The sequence below is a fragment of the Peromyscus maniculatus genome, chromosome 17 (assembly GCF_049852395.1).
Source record: "Peromyscus maniculatus bairdii isolate BWxNUB_F1_BW_parent chromosome 17, HU_Pman_BW_mat_3.1, whole genome shotgun sequence".
Taxonomy (NCBI): Eukaryota; Metazoa; Chordata; class Mammalia; order Rodentia; family Cricetidae; genus Peromyscus; species Peromyscus maniculatus.
The window spans coordinates 57,603,359-57,622,841 of NC_134868.1; the positions used below are offsets into that span (position 1 = coordinate 57,603,359).

Genomic DNA, 19,483 nt, shown 5'->3' on the forward strand with positions numbered 1-19,483 from the left:
TTAAACTTTGTTTTTGTCTCTTTTGGTTCTGGGCATTGAAGCCAGGGGCTCGTGCATGCCAAACACGTGCTCTTCCACTGAGCCACCCCCCAGCTGGACTCTTTGGTCTTGTACCGGGTCTACTCAGTGTGGCGCACACAACGGCCATTTAGAGCCAAGAACAAGAGCTTGGACAGAGTCCGTCTCTCCTCAGAGTTGAGGGTACGTAGCTTTCAGGGCTGGTAGAGGTTGAGGGTGAGCATGCGGCCCTCTCATGTCCCCTCCCTGGCTAGTCGGTGTATTAGAAGTGAGTGGTTTGTGTAGACACCTGCTTGTGCTCCATTTCAGAGGTCTTGTGGACTGTTTCTACTTCGGCAGAGTTAGGCATCTTGGTCCTTTCTGGATCGGTTTAGGAAGACTGGAGCCTCGTTCTGACCCCCTGGGCTCCGAGCTCACCTCAGTCTCTCTGGGTTTCAGTGAAGCGCTATGTCCGGAAGGGAATCCCGCTGGAGCACCGGGCCCGTGTCTGGATGGCTGTGAGTGGAGCCCAGGCCCAGATGGACCAGAACCCTGGATACTACCACCGACTGCTGGAGGGAGAGGGTAGCCCCAGCCTGGAGGAAGCCATCAGGACAGGTGGGAGGCCCGTGCACAGTGCCTGGTGCCCGTGTAGCTTGGATGGGGAGGGTGGACTAGGGAACAGAGCTTCATCCTTGCCCAAGTCCTAGGCAGTAAGGAAGCCTGCCTCGCTAAAGATGCACCTGCAGATGCCCAGTTTTGGTGGAAATCAAGACTAAAGTGTTCACAGGGGGAACAGCAGACGTTTGTGCGGCTACCAGGTTGTGAGAGAATGAGCGCAAAGACCGAATTTCCTGGGTTTTAGGAACCTCTGCAGCTGGCACCACCGTGGCACCAGGCAGCAGTGGCCTTGGTCATGTTCACTTGATGTCACTGGAGGTTGCTCCCCGCACCCTGGTGTCAGGTGGCCATTATGACTGACCTGGGTGCCTACCTGTGCTGTTCTTCCCTGTCCTCTAGGACCCCAGTGACAGGGCTTTAACCGGATCTCAAAAAGCTGAGTTGCCAGGTAGGGTGGCTCACACCTTTAGTTCCAACCCTCAGGAGGAAGGGCAGGGGGATCTCTGAGTTCAAGGCCATCCTGGTTTAAATAGCAAATTCTAGGATGACCAGGGCCACGTAGAGGGATCCTGTCTCAAAAAAAAAAAAAAAAAAAAAAAAAGACCAAACAAGAACAACAACAAACCTTACCACCCCCAAAAGCTCAGAGTTCAGCATAAGTTGAATATTATTATATTAATATTTAGGAACTACAGTTGCATTTCCAGAGTGCAAACTCCAGTGAACAATGCCAGTGTAAACACAATGTGCTGGAGTTTTATGTTACCTCACAGCACAGACGCCGAGGGCCTGGCTTGTTCCTGCCATGGGCAGGACCATTCTGCAGCCCCACTGCCCTCCTCAGTCTCGGTTCACATGGCCAAGGCCTGTGGGAGCTGAGGCATCCTGGGGGAGGGGGCTGATAGTCTGTGGGGGGCTGTGGCAGTCTGTGGGGGGCTGAGGCAGTCTGTGGGGGGCTGAGGCAGTCTGTGGGGGGAGGCTGAGGCCGTCTGTGGGGGGCTGAGGCAGTCTGTGGGGGGCTGAGGCAGTCTGTGGGGGGAGGCTGAGGCCGTCTGTGGGGGGCTGAGGCAGTCTGTGGGGGGCTGAGGCAGTCTGTGGGGGGCTGAGGCAGTCTGTGGGGGGCTGAGGCAGTCTGTGGGGGCTGAGGCAGTCTGTGGGGTGCTGAGGCAGTGTGGGGGGGGCTGAGGCAGTCTGTGGGGGCCGTAGAACCCGGCCAGAGGTCTCATAACGGAAGCTCTGCCCCAGGTTCTCAGCAGAACCTCACCTCTCAGATTCTTCTCCCAGTTCCTCTCTGTCCCTGGAAGTCCCGCCTATCCTCTCCTGCCTAGCTATTGGCCGTGCAGCTCTTTATTAAACCAATCAGAAGCTGCCTTGGCAGAGACATCTTCACAGTGTACAAAAAGGGTTTCCCACAACATTCCAGCTCTGGCACGTGCCACTCTGTTTCTGCCTCTTACTGTATGCATATCCTGTGGGACATGTGTAAGCGACATCACGTAGCCATTTTTAAATTATTTATTTTTGAGACAGGGGTCTCAGTGTGTAATCCTGGGGCCGGCTTAGAACTTGCCTTGTAGACCAGGCTGACCTCAACTTACAATCCGCATGCCTCTATCTACCAAGTGCTGGGACTAAAGATGTGCAGCCACCACACCTGGCTTGCTTTAAATTTCTTTTTTTAATTACATTTATTATTTATTTTGTGTGTGTACGAGTGTGTGTGTGAGTGTGTGTGTGCGCAAGCGCGCGCGTGTATGTGCTCACATGGATGGATCTATGGTGGTTCGAGGACAGATACTAAAGAACAACTTATGGGAATTGGTTCTCCTTCCATCGTGTGGGTACCAAGGATAAAACTCAGACCATCAAGCTTGGTGACAAGCACCTCTGTCTTTTAGACAGGATGATCTCCCAGACTGGTCTGGAACTCCATATGTAACCACAAATGACCTGCCTCTACCGTTTTTGTTTTTTTTTTTTTTTTCTTTTTTTGGTGTTTTGAGACATGGTTTCTCTGTGTAGCCCTGGCTGTCTTGGGACTCGATTTGTAGCCCAGGCTGGCCTTGAATTCACTGAGATCTGCCTGCCTCTGCCTGCCTGCCGGGTGCTGGGATTAAAGGTGTGTGCCACCACTGCCCAGCTTCTGCCGCTACCTTCTGAGTGCTGGGATTGCAGGTGTATGCTACCACACCTGGTTTGTGTGGTGCTGGGGATCGAACCCAGGGCTTTCTTCATGTACATGAGCACTCTACCACACCCCCAGCCCCTGTTTACTTTTGAGAGGACCACGTGGTGGACTCCCATGTCCGTGGAACCACTCTGGTGCTGCACTAACAGGGTCACAAGCCTTACCCACCCTCGGCTTTACCTGTGTCCTGGAAAGACACTGGCATGGGGGGAAAGATGTCACAGTCAAGGGTACCATAGAGGGCGAACGCGGCCCGCATCGCTAGTCTGAAGCATCAAGATGCTGCTGTTCCTGTGACCAGTCTGAGTCATGGAATGTTTATAGTTCCAGGGGAGATGTTTTGGGTCTGGGAGGCTGTGGAGGGTGAAGGGCAGTGAGCAGGAAGGGGCGGGGCGGAGAGGCTTCTGCACAAAGCCCGGCATCGTGAGTTTACTTAATTCCTGCTATCAGTTTATCTCTGGAGGGAGTCCTGGCCTGTTCTCCTTCCTATGTTTCTGGGCGTTATTGTTCCAGTGCTTTTGAAACTGCAGTTCACTCTGTAGCCCAGGCTAGCCCTGAACTCTGCAGTCATCCTGCCTTGGCCTCTTGGGTGTCATGGTTATAGGTGTGAGCCACCAAGCCTTGCCTTTTGATGTTCGTTTGTGGAGACAGAATTTCATTATGTAGCCCTGGCTGACCTGCAATCCCCTATCTTGAACTCAAAGAAATCCGACTGCTTCTCTTTCCAGAGTACTGGGACTAAAGGATTTGAGAGGGGTGTGCTCCATGCCCAGCCCTAGTCTTATATGTTTGATCTTTGAATCTGGAAGCTTTTTTCCATGCCGACAAGGTAATTGGAAGTGTCCAGGGGAGACCATAGCTCCAGGAAACTACCTGCCATTCCTGATTCTGAAAGAACAGGGGACCCATCCATCCCCGTCCTCCTTCCTGGTGCCCCATACCTGGGCTCCTGGGCTAAGACCAGGTGTGCAGCATGCCTGAGGTGGTGGCCAGGTTTTCTGAGGTGACTCAGGTGCAGCCAGGGTGGTGCCATTCCTGAAATCCGAGACAGAGTCTGGCCGCCTTGGCAGAGGCCGAGAGAGTCGTTGATGGTGACGCTGGTGAATTTCTGTGTAGACCTGAACCGGACATTCCCTGACAACGTGAGGTTCCGGAAGACGGCGGAGCCTTGCCTTCAGAAGACCCTATACAATGTGCTGCTGGCGTACGGGCTACACAACCGAGCTGTGGGTTACTGCCAGGTGAGCCCCCGGAGCCTCAGAGCTGGCGTGTGGGGGGTCATTTGACACCCCATAGGTCCATGGCCGTGACGTTTTGCCAGGTACAAGCTTTGTTCCTGGCTCACGAGCCCCGGTCGGGATGCCTCCCTCCCAGTAGGTCTGGTATGTCCCTGCTGGATGACTGTGTGCTGTCACGTGGTGAAGAAGGAGAGGGTGGGAGCTGGGAACAATGGCAGTGACATTGAGTGGCACAGAATGGGGGGAGGCCGGGGCCTGAGGTGCGCTGTGCAGACTTTCTGTGGGTGTGGCAGACCGTGTGCCGCAGGGCCCAACCTCTGAGTCGCTTCTGGAAGCCTGGAGTGATAGATCCGACCTGCAGATTCTGGTCTTGTTTGATTGCCGGTTGGGGAACAGCTTCCTAATTGTGTTTGGGGGTGTCCTGGGACTTAAGTACTTGCAAACCGAGTGGCTTAACCAAGAGTGATTCTGGAACTATGAGACCCAGGTGTGGGCTGGACCTCCTCTGCAGCTGTTAAGGATGACGTGTCCCACTTCCTGTCCAGGCTCCGCCCCAGAACCTGACACTCCTGGGGTTGTTGTCTCCACATTCGCCCTGCTTGTTGTTGGCGTCTCCCTGTTTGTGAGGACACACACTATTAACTGGAGGTCCCTATTCCAAAGGGACCTCATTTTAACTAGTCACATCTGCACAGATGGACCTGTCTCCAAGTGAAGCCATACTCTGAGGCAGAAGACTTCTGGCTTTGGGGACTGTCTTAGGGCTTCTGTTGCTGTGAAGAGACACCATGACCACAGCAACCCTTATAAAGGAAAACATTTCATTGGGGCTGGCTTACAGTTTTGGAGTCCATTATCCTCATGGTGGGACATGGATGCATGCAGGTAGACGTGGTGCTGGAGAAGGAGCTGAGAGATCTACACCTTGATCCACAGGCAGCAGGAAGAACTGTGACACTGGGCATGGCTTGAGCATAGGAGACCTCAAAGCCCACCCCCACAGTGACACACTTCCTCCAGTAAGTCCACACCTCCTAATAGTGCCACTCCCTAGGGGGCCATTTTCTTTCAAATCACCACAGGGACAGTCTTGCTCATAACATGGGGAGTCATAAAGGGCCCACAGATGGCTTTGCATTCTCTTGATGAAGCCTTGCTGACTGCACACAGGTGCTTCCACGTGAGCACCAGTTGCCACACTGGCGTCTTCCCACGCCGTCACTCTCGGGACCCAGGAACAGAGCTGTCACTGGCCTCTGTGTGGTCATGGTGCCTTGGTCTGTGTACTTTCCTTTCTTTTTCTTTTTCTTTTGGTGCTGAGCATTGAGTCTTTTGCATGATTGAAAAGTTCTGTCGCTGAGCTTCATCCGGCCTTTGTGTGTAAACCATACGCCTGTCAGGAGTTTGTGTGCATGCAGCTGCCCGTGGAGGCCAGAGGTTGACATCCAGTGTCTTACCCTCTAGATAACTCCCCATCTTATTTTTAGGACGTGGCCCCCTGAGCTCACTGAACCTGGTGCTTGCTAATTTAAGCAGATTGGCTGGTCAGCCATTTGTAATCTGCCTGTCTCCACCTCCCAGTTCCGAGATTATCGACACATGCTACAAAGCCCGCCTTTTCTCATAGACACTAGGGATCCGGATTCAGTTGAGGGACAAACACTAGGGCCATTTCCCTGTGCATCTTCCCTGTGTGTGGAGTCTCAGTCTTGGGGACATTCTGTGTGGAGGTGCAGAACAGAGGTATTGGAGGCTGTGTGCCTGGCGGTGGGCGTTGGCTCTTGGTAAGTGTATCTTGTGCAGACCACACCTGCGGGGTCCATTTGGTATTCCTTGAGCCTACCGCATTGCGCCGTGGGAAGCTGGATCTCTTCCCTTATTTCTAGAGGAATGCAGGTTTATTTTAGAAGGACAGACGGACCGGAAGGAAGGAGGACAGAAGTCGTGCAAAGCTTTATTCTCCCAGAAGTGACAGGGGCACACATTCCTAGGTCCCCATCATAGGCTCCGAGGGCCGTGGCCTCTGCCTGGCTTCGCGCCGGTCCCTGGATTCTGGCAGCGTCTGCCCTTTGGGGAGAGTCCTCTCATGGCCCCGCTCCTTCAGGCAGGACCCTGGTCCTTGCTCCTTTGAATTGTTTGCCTTTCAGGGTGACTGAGGATTGAACATGTGAAGCGAATGCCATTATCACCGGGCTATCCCGTAGGTCTCTTTCTACTTTTTTACTTTGAGTCAGTCTCCGTCAGTTACCTAGGCCGGCCTTGAACTCGTGGTCCTCCTACCTCAGCTTCCTAAGACGCTGGGATTACACGACTGTGTCACCAGGCCTGGCTGATCTTGGCTGCTGTTACAAACACAGTCGCTAGCAGGTTCCCCTCGGCCAGAGCTCCGTGCCGGTCACCACGGACGGTGCCATAGGCCGGCAGCAGTAGGAGAGAGCCTTTGGCTTTATGTTCCGAGGGGCAGTCGGTGTTCTTCAGGCTGAGTCCCCTCTTTCATACTGCGTGGCTGAACAGTGCAGACAACCAGCCTTGGGTCCCGACTGTGCTACGCAAAGGTGGGGCTGGAGCAGCAGTTTCTCAACCTGTGGGTCGCGACCCCTGCGGGGGGAGGGGGGATGTCGGATATCAGATATCCTGCATATCAGACATTTACAGTTCATAACACTAGCAAAATTACAGTTGTGAAGTAGCAGCGAAATAGTTTTATGTTTAGGGGTCACCAGAACCTGAGGAGCTGCATTAAAGGGTCGTGGCCGTTAGGGAGGTTGAGAACCACCGCACCAGAGCCTCCCAAATTTCCAGGAAGGGCAGAAGAGTGGAAACCTGCTGTGAGCTGCAATGTTGCACTCTGTTTAGAGCTCAGGGTGAAGTTTGTTTTCCGTTCTGATTCCAGGGAATGAATTTCATAGCAGGATATCTGATCCTTATCACCAAGAACGAAGAGGAATCTTTTTGGCTTTTGGATGCTCTTGTTGGAAGAATACTACCTGGTAGGTTGAAAGTTCTCTTTGCCCCGCCCCGCCCCACGTCTGGTGTCTTTGAAAAGGTCTGGCTGACCGGTCAGGATGGCGTGAAATGGCGGAGGTGTAAGGCAGGGGTGGAGCCCTTTCTGGCGTTTGTGAAGGAAGGCAGGTCTTGGGTTTAATTCCCAACACGAGAGAGAGGGAGAAAAGGAGAGGAAGAAATGCAGTGAAAGCATGGTTGGTTTCTGTGCTCTCTGCTGAGGGCCACGTGTCCTCCTGGTCCCTTCCCTGTGTGTGTGGCCACTGTGTAGTCGAGTTGACCACACATGAGCCGCACGGCCCAGATGTTTTTACTGAGTTTGTGAGAACTCGGCATAGTGTGGACAGATGTTGCTGCTTTGTGAGTTGGAAGTCCTTTTCACATCTGTCTGCCTTCTAGTCATTAATAGAGAGGAAGAGGCACCAGTTGTAGTCAAGCCAGTGTAGACCAGGGGCTGCGGTGAGGGCCACTGGGAAGAGCCCATGCTGTCCTGAGGGCGGTGACTTGGGGACAGAGAGGATTTCCTGCCTGCCCAGCCCTGTGCCTGTCCCCTCAGAAAGGTGTTAGAACACGAGAGTATGTGTGGCCTTGAGCCCGGGCTGTCTTCCTGGTTCCTGGATCCTGCTAAACTTCTAACATATCCTCACGGCAACCTGAGTTGTGTGTTCATATTGGTCAAGCACATTTCCCAGAGGAGGAGACTGGAGGCCTAGGGAATGTGTCCGCTCCAGGCCGATCTACTGCTGTCTCTTCCGAGCCTGGGTTCTGAGGTACGACTGCAGGATGTGTCCTTGCTGAGGCGTGTGGTAGGGACGTGCTGGTGGCCTGGGACCCACCAGAGAGAAGCAAGCTCACCTTGCTGCTGCTGTCAGCCCACGAGGCACCGAGGTGGGGACGCGAGCTGGCTGTCAGCTTGACACAAGCTAGAGTCATTTGGGAAGAGGGGCCCTCAACAGACAAAATGCCCCCACAAGACTGGCCTTGTAGGCAACTGTGTGGTACATTTTCTTTATTGATGATTGATGGGGGAGGGCCTAGCTCACTGTGGGTGGTGCCATCCCTGGGCTGGTGGTCCAGGATTCTATTAGAAAGCAGACTGAGCACGCCATGGGAAGCAAGCCAGTAAGCAGCTCCCCTCCATGGCCTCTGCATCAGCTCCTGCCTCCAGGTTCCTGCCCTGTTTGAGTTCCTGCCCTGACTTCCTTCAGTGATGAACAGTGATGTGGAATCATAAGCCAAAAAAACCCTTTCCTCCCCAGCTTGCTTTTGATCATGGTGTTTCATCACAGCAATTGAAATCCTAACTAAGACAGGGGAGGCCGAGCCTGGAGGCACACGTCTTTAATCCTATCCCTCAGGAGGCAGAGGCAAGCTCTGTGAGTTTGAGTTTGTGTTCAGCCTGGTCTGTATAGGAAGTTCCAGTTCATCCAAGGCAACTCCATTTCAAGAAGAAAAAAAAAAGCCCATGCCAGTAGTTTTGATTAAAGATGCCATGAGTGAGTAGCGTCTAGTGTGGATAAAGTGGGTGTGGTCCTTATGGGTGACATGGTTAGTATCTGGATTGTGTAAAGAGGCCCTGAGGGCCTGAGGTACAGGGATGCAGCTTGGAGGGAGAACCTGGAGGGCCCCCTAGTAAGGAGAGGCAGGCTCATGTGGAGGCGGATTTTTTCTTTGAGCGGCCAGCTCACAAAAAAATGGCACAGAGATTTATTATTAATTATGAAAGCTCAGCCTTAGCTTAAGCTTGTTTCTAACTAGCTCTTGTAACTTAAACTTTATATTCATCTACTTTTTTTCTTGTTTTTCCCCCCAAGACAGGGTTTCTTCATGTAGTTTTGGTGCCTGGCCTGGATCTCACTCTGTAGACCAGGCTGGCCTCGAACTCACAGATATCCGCCTAGCTCTGCCTCCCGAGCTCTGGGATTGAAGGCGTGCGTCACCGGCACCCGGCGTCTTGTGGCTTTTTAGCTGTCTTCCATCGTGCACCTCCTGTTTCCTCTCCACGTCCTCTGACGTCTCCGTCTTTCTTCTTTTCTGAGACCTCTCTGTTCCCCAAGTCCTGCTTAACCTCTTCCTGCCTGGCTATTGGCCGTTCAACTCTCTATATAACCAGTCACAGGGACACATCTTCACACCGGGTAAAGGAATAATTCCACGACACTCATGCAGTCGTCAGGTGACTTTCCGCCCTCACGGGGCACATGTGGTCATGATCTGCTGAAACCTGTTGGAAATGCCGCGGTCTCTTCAGGGAGACACTGAGTGACTCTCACTGGCCACCTGACTAGCCCAGGGTTACCCCACTCCCATCCCCAGGCCTCTGGTTGAGGCTGGATCCACCCCTCCCTCCTCTGCCTCCCTGGAGTTGTGCCTGTCATTCAGAAGTTGACTGAGGACTTTTTTGAGACGGGCTTTCACTATCCCTGGCTGTCTTGGAACTTGCTATATAGACCAGGCTGGCCTGGCACTCACAGAGATCCCCAGGTGTGTAGTGTCACGCCTGGCTTCAGACTAAGGACTTTGCTTTTACCATCTGTTACCTCTTCTCACCCTCGTGTCCCAGAACATGGACTCTTCCATCATGGTAGGCTTGCAGGTCCTGAGTCTCTAAGACCCCCGTGGTGCTGCTCCATCAGTCTGTCACGATGGAAGCTTCATGTCATCATGTGGAACGACTCTGTCACCATTCTGATGGCCTCTCCGGAGTGGAGAATCCCTGTGTCTGCCTGGAGGGCCGGTCCCTTAATGAATAGATTCCTGCATGTCCAGGAAACAGTTTGGCTTGTTCTCCTCTGAAATGCAGGGAAATAGGTTGCTAACTGCTGGTCACAGCAACACCTCTGCCTATGCCAGACACAGCCCTGATGCTGAGGGGCTCCAGGTCCCCACAGGCCAAGGGTCCAGCTCCTAGTGCAGGAGGCATGGAGCGGGGCTCCCCGGTCCTGCTGGTCTCAGCCATGTCTAAACAGACTAAACCTTCCTGGTGTCTTCCGATGGCCACCTACCCTGCCTGTGGGTTGGCTCATGTGTCACGTAGTTTTAATCCCAGGGTCAGGAGTGCCCTTTGGGAATTAGACCTTGTGAGTCTGGCTCTTCCTTTGAAGCCAGGCAGCAAAAATAATCTGAGCAATATTCTCTCGATCTCCCTCTTCCAGACATGGCAGTTCAGAAGGAAGTGGTGATCCCAGTACTGTGTCCCAGTGCTGTGCTGTGCCCACGTATTGAGGCACCTTCATTCTGGAAGGAGGGTTTGGGGTTTGATCTCCCCACTGGGACCATGTTTTTCATTTTCCAGTAATTATTTTTGCCTTAAAAACTATTATTATTGCCGGGCGGTGGTGGCGCACGCCTTTAATCCCAGCACTCGGGAGGCAGAGCCAGGCGGATCTCTGTGAGTTCGAGGCCAGCCTGGGCTACCAAGTGAGTTCCAGGACAGGCGCAAAGCTACACAGAGAAACCCTGTCTCGAAAAACCAAAAAAAAAAAAAAAAAAACAAAAAAAAACTATTATTATTAATTAATGGTTAGGAATTAGGAAAATATAAATATTTAAAGATGAAAATAAAAAGATTTTATTTATTTTTGTTTATGTGTATGGGTGTTTTGCCTGTATGCATGTCTGTACATCACGTGCGTGCCTGGTGCCATTGGAGGCCAGATGAGGGTGTAGGGTCTCCTGGGACTGGAATTACAGTTTAGAGCCACCGTGTGGGTGCTGGGAATTGAACCCAGGTCCTCTGGAAGAGCAGCCAGTGCTCTTCAGAGCCATCTCTCCATCCCTTATTTACTTTTTTGAGGCAGGGTTTTATCATGTAGTGTTGGTTGGCCTGGAACTCTCTATGTAGACCAGGCTGGCTCAAACTCACAGAGATCATAGATATCCACCTGCCTCTGCCTCCTAAGAGCTGGGATTAAAGGCATGCACCACCACACCAGTTTATTTAATTATTTTTCAAGGAGCCCAGGCTGGCTTTGAACTTGGTATGTATTGGAAGATGACCTTGAACTTCTGACCCTTCTCTCACATCCACACTTGAGATTATAGTCATGCATACCCAGCAGTGCATGCTGGGTATGGTGGCAGCGCTGTAATCCCAGCACTTGGGAGACTATGACAGGAGGTCAAGAGTTCAAGGACAGCCTGAGATACATAGGGAATTCTTACCTCAAAAAGCTGAGAGGGAATGTGGGAGACTGCAGTCCCACTTCAGACTGCAAGGTGCACCCCAAGACAACGGACTCCTAGACACCCAGCCCTGTGTGCTGTTTTCCCTGGGTGCTCATGCCTGTGATGTGTGTGAGTTAGGCACCAGGGGAATAGCTAGCTGGTAAGACAGAAGTTTCAGCAGTGCACTGAGACACGCGAGGGAAGACAGTCCTTCCCAGAATGCCTTGCTTCATTGGCCCTTGCGATCAAGGAGACTCAGTGCAGGCACTGTGACAGCAGGATCCGGATTAGAAGCACACAGTTGACAGTGTGCCTGTTGGGCCCCTGTGGTGGTGAGCTGATGGCCGTTCCTCCTCTCTCTTGTGTGCAGTCACTTACACTGTGGCTAGGGTTTAGGACAGAATGAAGGAACCCAGACCCTTTGTCCTGAAGAGCAGGTAGGTGGCACATATCCCTGGACGCCTCTGTCTCCACCCTTTAGCTTCAGATCCGGGAGCAATCCTCGGGATGTCCTTTGACTAGGGATGTGGCTGTGCCCTGGTAGGTAGAGCTAGGGGTGAGGATCTGTGGTCGGGGCACAGAGCTACGGAGTAGTCACCCGAGGTCACAGCAAGGGAAAGAAAGGCACTGGTCTCCAAGGCTGGGCCTCTGGACCTGGGGCCCTCCCTGATAGCAGACAGAGCTGTGGAGATGTGTCTGCAAGGCCTGGGTGTGCAGGGTAAGGTACTGTTTCATAGGCTCGGACAATGTGATAGCTCTGGGGCCCAAGGTTCAGCCTTCTTCATTGTCCCAGGAGTTGATGTCTCTGCACTCGGCTTTCCCCACACTCTGTCTGTAGGCAGGCACCCCCAGCCTGCCTACAGTGAGGTGGGCCAGGCCATCCCTTTCTTTAGACTCCGACGTCACCCAAACCCAAGGAATCTGTCTGCTGGGTCTGCCCTGGACTCTTGATTTGGGCTTTCTGCCTTTTTTTTTTTTTTTTTTTTTTTTTTTTTTTTTTGTGGGTCCAGGTGTTTTATGCCCATTAAACAGCATTTGCCAGCATCGGGGATCATTCATATTCTCTTTCTCCCTCTCCTTCTCACCCCTACCCCCAATGTAACTCTCTTTCCCATCCCCTCTGTGGCTCTGGCTAGTCTAGAGTTCAGTATATTGACCAGGCTAGCAACCTTGAACTCATTGGCCCTGCCTCTGCCTCCTGAATGCTGGGATTGCAGAAATGTGCCACGGGGCTCAGCTGGATCTGTTTTTTATTCTCTTTCTCTCCTTCCTTCCTCCCCTTCTCCATTTCTTCCTCTTCTTTTTTGTTTTTTGTTTTTTTTTTGAGACAGGGTTTCTCTTGGCTGTCCTGAAACTCACTCTGTTCCAGGCTGGCCTTGAACTCACAGAGATCCGCCTGCTTCTGCCCGCTGAGTGCTGGGATTAAAGGCGCGCGCCACCCACACCCAGCTCCTTCTTTTCATTTAGGCTGCTTGCAGGGCCAAGCTGGCCTCCATGGCGGTTTCTGACAAAAGGTGAGGGCTCCTGCATCCCCAGCACAGCCCCTCTGCCAGCCACTGTGGGCTTCCTGCATGATTGGAACTGGTGATAGGTGCTCTTGACTGTCCTTTATCTGTGATTGGGAGCAAACAGGTGGAGTCTTGCGTGTGTGTCACAGAATGCATACATCTTCACTATGGAGACCATGCAGAAGGAAAAGTGTCAGTGAGAAAGTCGGTCACCTGCAGACCACACCACTGTCTGTGGCGCTTCCTGGATTTGGTAGCAGAACTTGGAAGCCTCTACCTTTTCTTGGTGCAGCCAGGATGCTGTGGCTGAGCCTGGGGTGTGGGGCTATGAACAAAGGCATAGATGTCCCTGGAATAGGAGAGGCACTCCCTGGAGCTAGGGTTGTGCGTGCGTGCATGCGTGTCTGTGCACTGTGGTCATACCTAATGTCCGAGGGAGGTATTGCACTGACTTCCACGGGAGATGGGCAGGGAAGTGGAGAGGTGAGTGGGTTAATGTAATCCTCCCCAGGAGACAGTGTCAGTGCCGTGGAGTTCGGGGCATGAGTTTAACGTCTCTATTTTTGGAAGCTGGTCTAAGCTTCCAAGCAGGGCCAAGGTCATGAAATGCTCCTCTGCAAATCTTCCCTGCTGCTCCCGCTCAGCGTCTTTCCCTCTGCTGAGCGGATGATAGAGCAGGGGACGGCCCTGGTTGTCTCTGCACACGCCTCTCCCAGCTAAACAGGATGAGCAGTTAGGAGGAGCTGGCCCTGTAATCCTAGCTTGTAATCCGGGCATTTAGGAGGTCAAGGCAAGAGAGTCAGTCACACATGGCAGGTCATCCTGGGGTTCAGAATGAGAACCACCACCCAGAAATACCCAGAATAAGTTAACAACAGAAACAAGAAAAGGGTGCAAATGGTGGAAAGGCCCCAAGAGGCAGATTCAAAGCAAGAATTAAAAGAGGACGGTCCGTCCGTCCGTCCATCCGTTCTTCCTTTTTTTTTTTTTTGAGATGGGCTGCCCTGGAACTCCAGGTCAGTAGAATGATTCAGCTTCGGCCTTGATGTTAAATGAGTGTGGACTGCGCATCCCATGCCACAATCACTGTTGTGTGTTAACCTCACAGACAAGACACTGTTGGTGTGTATTTAGTGTGCCATGGTTTTCCGTTTTATCACGGACTTATTGATTTCTTTTGTAACATAAACAGTGCATTAAAATTTATAACAACACATTGCCCTAACAAGTTAAAAAAAAATAAGTAGGGAGACCAGTGAGCTGCTCAGTGGGCAGAGCCACTCCTTTCCAAGGCTAACCCCCCAAGTTTGAGTCCCAGGACCCACACTGTTGAACATTTGATCTCCGTATGTATGGCTGTCCAGGCCCACATCTGTTGTTCTAATCTTAGATGGTCTTTTTTTTTTTTTTTTTTTCTTCCTTTTTTTTTGGAGCTGAGGACCGAACCCAGGGCCTTGTGCTTGCTAGGAAGCGCTCTACCACTGAGCTAAATCCCCAACCTCCCCCACCCCCCTTTTTTTTTTTGAGACAGGGTTTCTCTGTGTAGCTTTGGAGCCTATCCTGGAACTCACTCTGTAGACCAGGCTGGCCTCAAACTCACAGAGATTAAAGGCGTGGGCCACCACCGCTCCACAATGGTCTTTTAATGAAAAGCCCAAAGCCGGATATTAGGGTGAAGGCTGAAAAATCAGAAAAGCAGAGTAAGCCACAGCCACCACCTCTTATGTCACCAACTCCACTGAGTCCTCACTCGAAAGGGTCTCAGCTGAACTGCCTTAGTTCCTGTTTCCACACGCCTTATAGACCTTTCTCTGCCCTGCCATCACTTCCTGGGATTAAAGTTGTGGGTGCTTCCCGGTACTGGGATTAAAGGTGTGCGCAACCACTGTCTGGCTGTTTCCAGTGTGGCCTTGAGCTCACAGAGATCCACATGGATCTCTGCCTTCCAGTGATAGGATTAAAGGTGTGTGCCACCACTGTCTGGCCTCTCTGTCTAATCTAGTGGCTGGCCCTGTCCTCCCATCTTCAGGCAAGTTTATTAGGGTACACAACATATCACTACATACAGATGAAACCCAGAGGCCTTATGCACGCTGTACAAGTGCTCTCCCTACCACTGAGCTGCATCCTTAGCCTTCTTAAGTTTCATTTTGAAAGAGGGGCTCATGAAATTATCTGGGCTGCCCTTGAACTCTCTGTCACTCAAGCAGGTGTTGAATTTAGTCTCCCAAGTAGCTGGGAATCTAGGCCACTGCCCCCAGGGCCCCTGATCTGAAGCTCCATTCCTCTTGTCCCGTGTGGCAGATTACTATAGCCCGGCAATGCTGGGGCTGAAGACCGATCAGGAGGTCCTGGCAGAGCTGGTGAGGATGAAGCTCCCAGCGGTGGCAGCCCTGATGGACGGTCATGGTGTGCTGTGGACCCTGTTGGTGTCCCGCTGGTTCATCTGCCTATTTGTGGACATCCTGCCTGTGGAGGTGAGCACCCTGATCAACCTCAGGGGCTGTGTGGGCCGCTGTGGCGAGTGACTGGGCATTTTTGTCTCTACAGACTGTGCTGCGGATCTGGGACTGTTTGTTCAACGAAGGCTCCAAGATCATCTTCCGGGTTGCTCTGACCTTAATTAAGCAACACCAGGAATTCATATTGGAAGCCAGCAGTGTTCCAGACATCTGTGATAAATTCAAACAGATCACCAAAGGGGACTTTGTGACCGAGTGTCACACGTTCATGCAGGTAAGTTCTGGGCTGCTTGACTTGGGGGGTGGGGGTGGGGGGGAGGAGCTCAGCTCTGTAGATCTTCGTTCCAGCCAGCAACTGCCAACTGTCCCTCTCCCCGGGAGCAGCTCCCTCCCTCCCTGAGCTATGGCTGGAGTCCAGGGCTGCCAAGGTGGCTGCCAAAATCCCTCTGACCTCATGTCTGAGGCTACTGCTGTTCACCTGGAGAGCCTGTTCTGGTTCATACTGGTTGGACGTGCCCAGGTTTCCCTGGAGTCCGGGAGAGGAGGCAGGCATGTCAGTGAGGCCTCCATGTGCTCAGCTAGCTCAAAGCCTCTTCCCTGGCTCTGTTGACTACCAGCCTTCAGAAGGCATGGACTCCCTCCTGCCCTGATAAGCCATAGTCATCCTTGACACCTAAGAGGGTCACTTGTGAAGCTAGGATGTGCAGGCTATGTGGATGGAAACTGCTGAATATGAGGTGTTGGTGAGGCTGGGCAAGACCTAGGCTGAGGGACTGAGAGCCAGAGTCCGGCGCTGAGTGACCCTGGCAGGAACCCATGCAAAGCAGAACCTGGGGGCTCCTTTCCAGTTTTTGTTTGTTTGACTCAGGACTGGCCTGGACCTTCTTATGTAGACCACACGGAGCTCAAACTGCAGAGACCAGGCTGCCTCTGTCCCGAGTACTGGGGTTAAAGGTGTACACTGTCACTCAAGTCAGGGGATGTGGCAGAGGCCTCTTGCGTGCAACTATTCTATTCCATTAAGCTGTGGCTTGAAGCCCTTGCTGGCAAGAAGCACCCTTGGAGGGGTGGGGGATGGGGGAGGCGCGGCTGGGGAGAGGGTGACTCATGCCTTTATTCCTAGCACTCAGGAGTATCTTTGTGAGTTCAAGACCAGCCTGGTCTGTATTGAGTTCTAGGATAACCAGGACTAGAGACCATGTCTCAAAAAAACAAAACATCGGGTGTAGTAGTACACGCCTCTTTAGTCCCAGCACTCAGCACTCGGGAGGTCAAGGCGGCCTGGTGTAGAGTTCCAGGACAGCCAAGGTCACACAAAGGAACCCCATCTCAAAACACACACGCACATATACAAATGGGGCACGTACATACCTCGAAAGTAGGTGGTGCTCATATACACCTGCGTTTGTTCTGACTTTTGTAGTCCAGGCACCTGTGGTGGGGCCTAGTAGGGACCTTTGACCTTGTAGCTGTTTCCTGTTCTCATACTGTGATACTGAAGCCACGCCAGGGAGTTCTGGGTGTGATAGAGAGGGCTCTCCCATAAACTCCTTGGAGTTGGGGCTTCATCCCCAGCAGCGTGGAACAGGACCCCAGAACCAGCGGTTCACAGGCTGCAGGGATCTGCGCTCTCACAGACACTTGACTCTGGATACAGCCAGAGGCTCCCTTCCTCCCTTCTACACGCAGGTAGTGACACTACCAGTTCCTGTCCCCGTGGAGAACTGGGACTCACTGACAGCTTGCAGCTCTTGTTATCATCTTTGCAGTCATGAACTGAATTATTTGCTCTGGTGAGATGGGTCACTGAAGAAAGGGACCCACCCTGAGCTTGGTTCCTGGAACCAATACAGCTCCAGTGTGACACTCAGGGCTTCAGTCGTGGTTGACTTGACCTCCGTGCCTCAGGACTGTGGTGGTCGGTGCTCTCGCTTGGAGTTTGTGGGAGCCCAGTGTATTCAGTCCTGTTTTGGAGTATCCCCCCAGTGCAGGACACTGCCGCCGCATCCTCTGGGAGGCGGAATCCTCACCAAGGCCACCCCCCTGTCAAAACCATACATAACATAGTGCTTGGCAGGTTGGTCTGCCTGCCAGGTGCCACTTTTTTTTTTTTTTTTTTTTTGAGACAGGGTTTGGTTTCTCTGTGTAGCTGTCCTTGAACTGCCTGCCTCTGCCTCTCAAGTGCTGGGATTCAAGACATGAGCCACCATCTCCCAGCTTTTAATCGCCCTGCTTGCCCTGGGCCTCCTTATGTATACCAGCTGGCCTCTAATTCAGAGTGCTGGGATTAAAGGCGGCCTGGGGCCTTGTATGAGACAACTAAAGTCTAACGTGTTACGAGGGGTCGTTAGGAAAAGCTGTCTCTCTTCCAGAAAATATTTTCGGAACCAGGAAGCCTGTCCATGACGACCATCACCAGGCTCCGTGAGAGCCGCCGAGCTGCGCTGCTGACCCAGGGCTGAGTGCAGCCGCACCCCTCCCTGCCTCCGCTGCTGCAACGGCTTCCAGAGCAGACACTTCACCAATTCCTGCCCCGCGCTCCTGTTGTACATACTTGAAACCACGACCCCTAATGTGAACTTTTAAAAGAGGATGATTTAAAACCTTTTGCCCATCTTTGGAGTCATACATTGAATCATCTGTCCAGTGAGATGGCTCAGCATACACCTACCAAGCCTGATGACCTTAGTTGGGTTCTGGGTGGGACCTGTATGTGGAAGCAGAGAACACTCTTTCATGTTGTTCTTTGAGACATGCACACAGTAGAAGGAAAATTATATATATATATAATATATATATATATATATATATATATATAAAACCTGAGATGTCAGAACACAAGCCATGAAGTACACATTTTGTTGAGTAGATGTCAGCACTGTGTCATTCAACTGAAAGTTAAAACCGTGACTGTCATGTGCGGCTTTGATTTGGTCTGTCTGGAGAATAAGGCCCACTCCCTTCCACCTTCCCAGTATACTTTCCTAGCCAAGACTATGTTATGTGGCTGTGCCTTGTAGACAGAGGCCCACCCACTTGCTGAACATGGCTATTTGTGGTGATCCCTTGTTTTTTAGAAATAGGTCTTACAGTTAGGCTGGTCAGGGCCCTGTCCTATGGCTGTCCATCACGCAGTGGACAGGCTCTCCAGCACAGCCTAGTGGGCCATCACTAAATCCGCCCTGGGGACAGGCTGTTCATGAAGCTGGGTCATCGTAATCAGTGGCAGCTGCCATCAGTAGCAAATAAGCACGGAGCCCCTTGTCTTGCAGCAAGGAGGACGGCTCAATGGCCCCAGGTCCTCTGAAGCATGATGGACTAACTCCATCCAGGAGTGGGTGAGCTCAGAGCTGTACCTGATACCTCTGTGCAGATTCTCCCCTTGCACACCCCATCCCTCCAAGGTCTAGCTGGAGGGAGACCTCACCATCCAAGGAAGAGTGCTGGGGCCCTAGGGAGCAGTTGGAATCCAGTCACACAGGGAGAGCTCATGTGCTCAGTCTGAGTGTGCAGAGAGCCTTTCAAAGGGCTGACTTCAAGCTGCTCCTGTTCTGTTCAGACTGGGAGGGGAAGCCCTGCAGCCCTGCCAGCAACCCCAACAGAGTATCCCTGGAGGGATAGATTCCCAGTCCCCAAAGGCCTGGGTCTAGGACCCCTGTGGTGACAGGACAGGAATTTTAGGTCCCAGGGTTGGCTTCAGAAGTCAGAGGCACATGCTGCTTCTAAGGCAGGGCTCTGTCCTGTCTCTTGCACCCTCAAGATGAGGGTGGGGCACGTTAGGATGGTAAGCTCTCACATCATGCATACAGCTGCTGTGGTCACTGGAGAAGTTTCCCAAGTCCTTACAAATCCCACCTGGGAGCAGAGGACACTGCAGATGGGTGAGCTGCCTACCTTGGCACAGCCTGGTCTGCTCCAGACAACCTGAGTCTCAGAGGACACAAAGGAGGGTGAACAGGTCAGAGCTTCAAGGAAACAGCACTGGCCTCATCAGCTCACCCAATGTTTGATGTGTATGTGCTTCTTATGACACAGGTGTGGCTCACCTGGAGACTCTAGTCATATGGCCATATTATCACTAAATAAGACTCATATAAAAGGCAGGCACGGTAGCACATGCTTCTTATCCCAGCACTGGGAAGTAGAAGGATAAGCTTAAAGTGCTCTTTGCTACTCAGAAAGTTCAAGGCCAGCCTGAGCTACATGAAATCTTGCCTCAAAACAACAAACCACACCGGGCGGTGGTGGCGCACGCCTTTAATCCCAGCACTCAGGAGGCAGAGCCAGGCAGATCTCTGA

The 19,483-nt window shown here is 52.3% G+C and overlaps 1 protein-coding gene across 2 annotated transcripts in view; it reads left to right on the forward strand.

Moving 5' to 3' along the window:
- Grtp1 (growth hormone regulated TBC protein 1) overlaps positions 1 to 17,800 on the forward strand; it is a 27,594-nt gene extending 9,794 nt beyond the window's left edge. Inside the window, exons 3-8 of one of the 2 annotated variants that reach the window (XM_006981300.4) lie at positions 457 to 615; positions 3,923 to 4,047; positions 6,938 to 7,034; positions 15,027 to 15,199; positions 15,273 to 15,458; positions 17,557 to 17,800. In XM_006981300.4, coding sequence (XP_006981362.2) covers positions 457 to 615; positions 3,923 to 4,047; positions 6,938 to 7,034; positions 15,027 to 15,199; positions 15,273 to 15,458; positions 17,557 to 17,646 — 830 coding nt within the window. In that variant the 3' untranslated portion in view covers positions 17,647 to 17,800. The remainder of the gene's footprint in view (positions 1 to 456; positions 616 to 3,922; positions 4,048 to 6,937; positions 7,035 to 15,026; positions 15,200 to 15,272; positions 15,459 to 17,556) is intronic. The other variant, XM_006981301.4, reaches the window with a different exon arrangement.
- Positions 17,801 to 19,483: the final 1,683 nt, after the last annotated feature.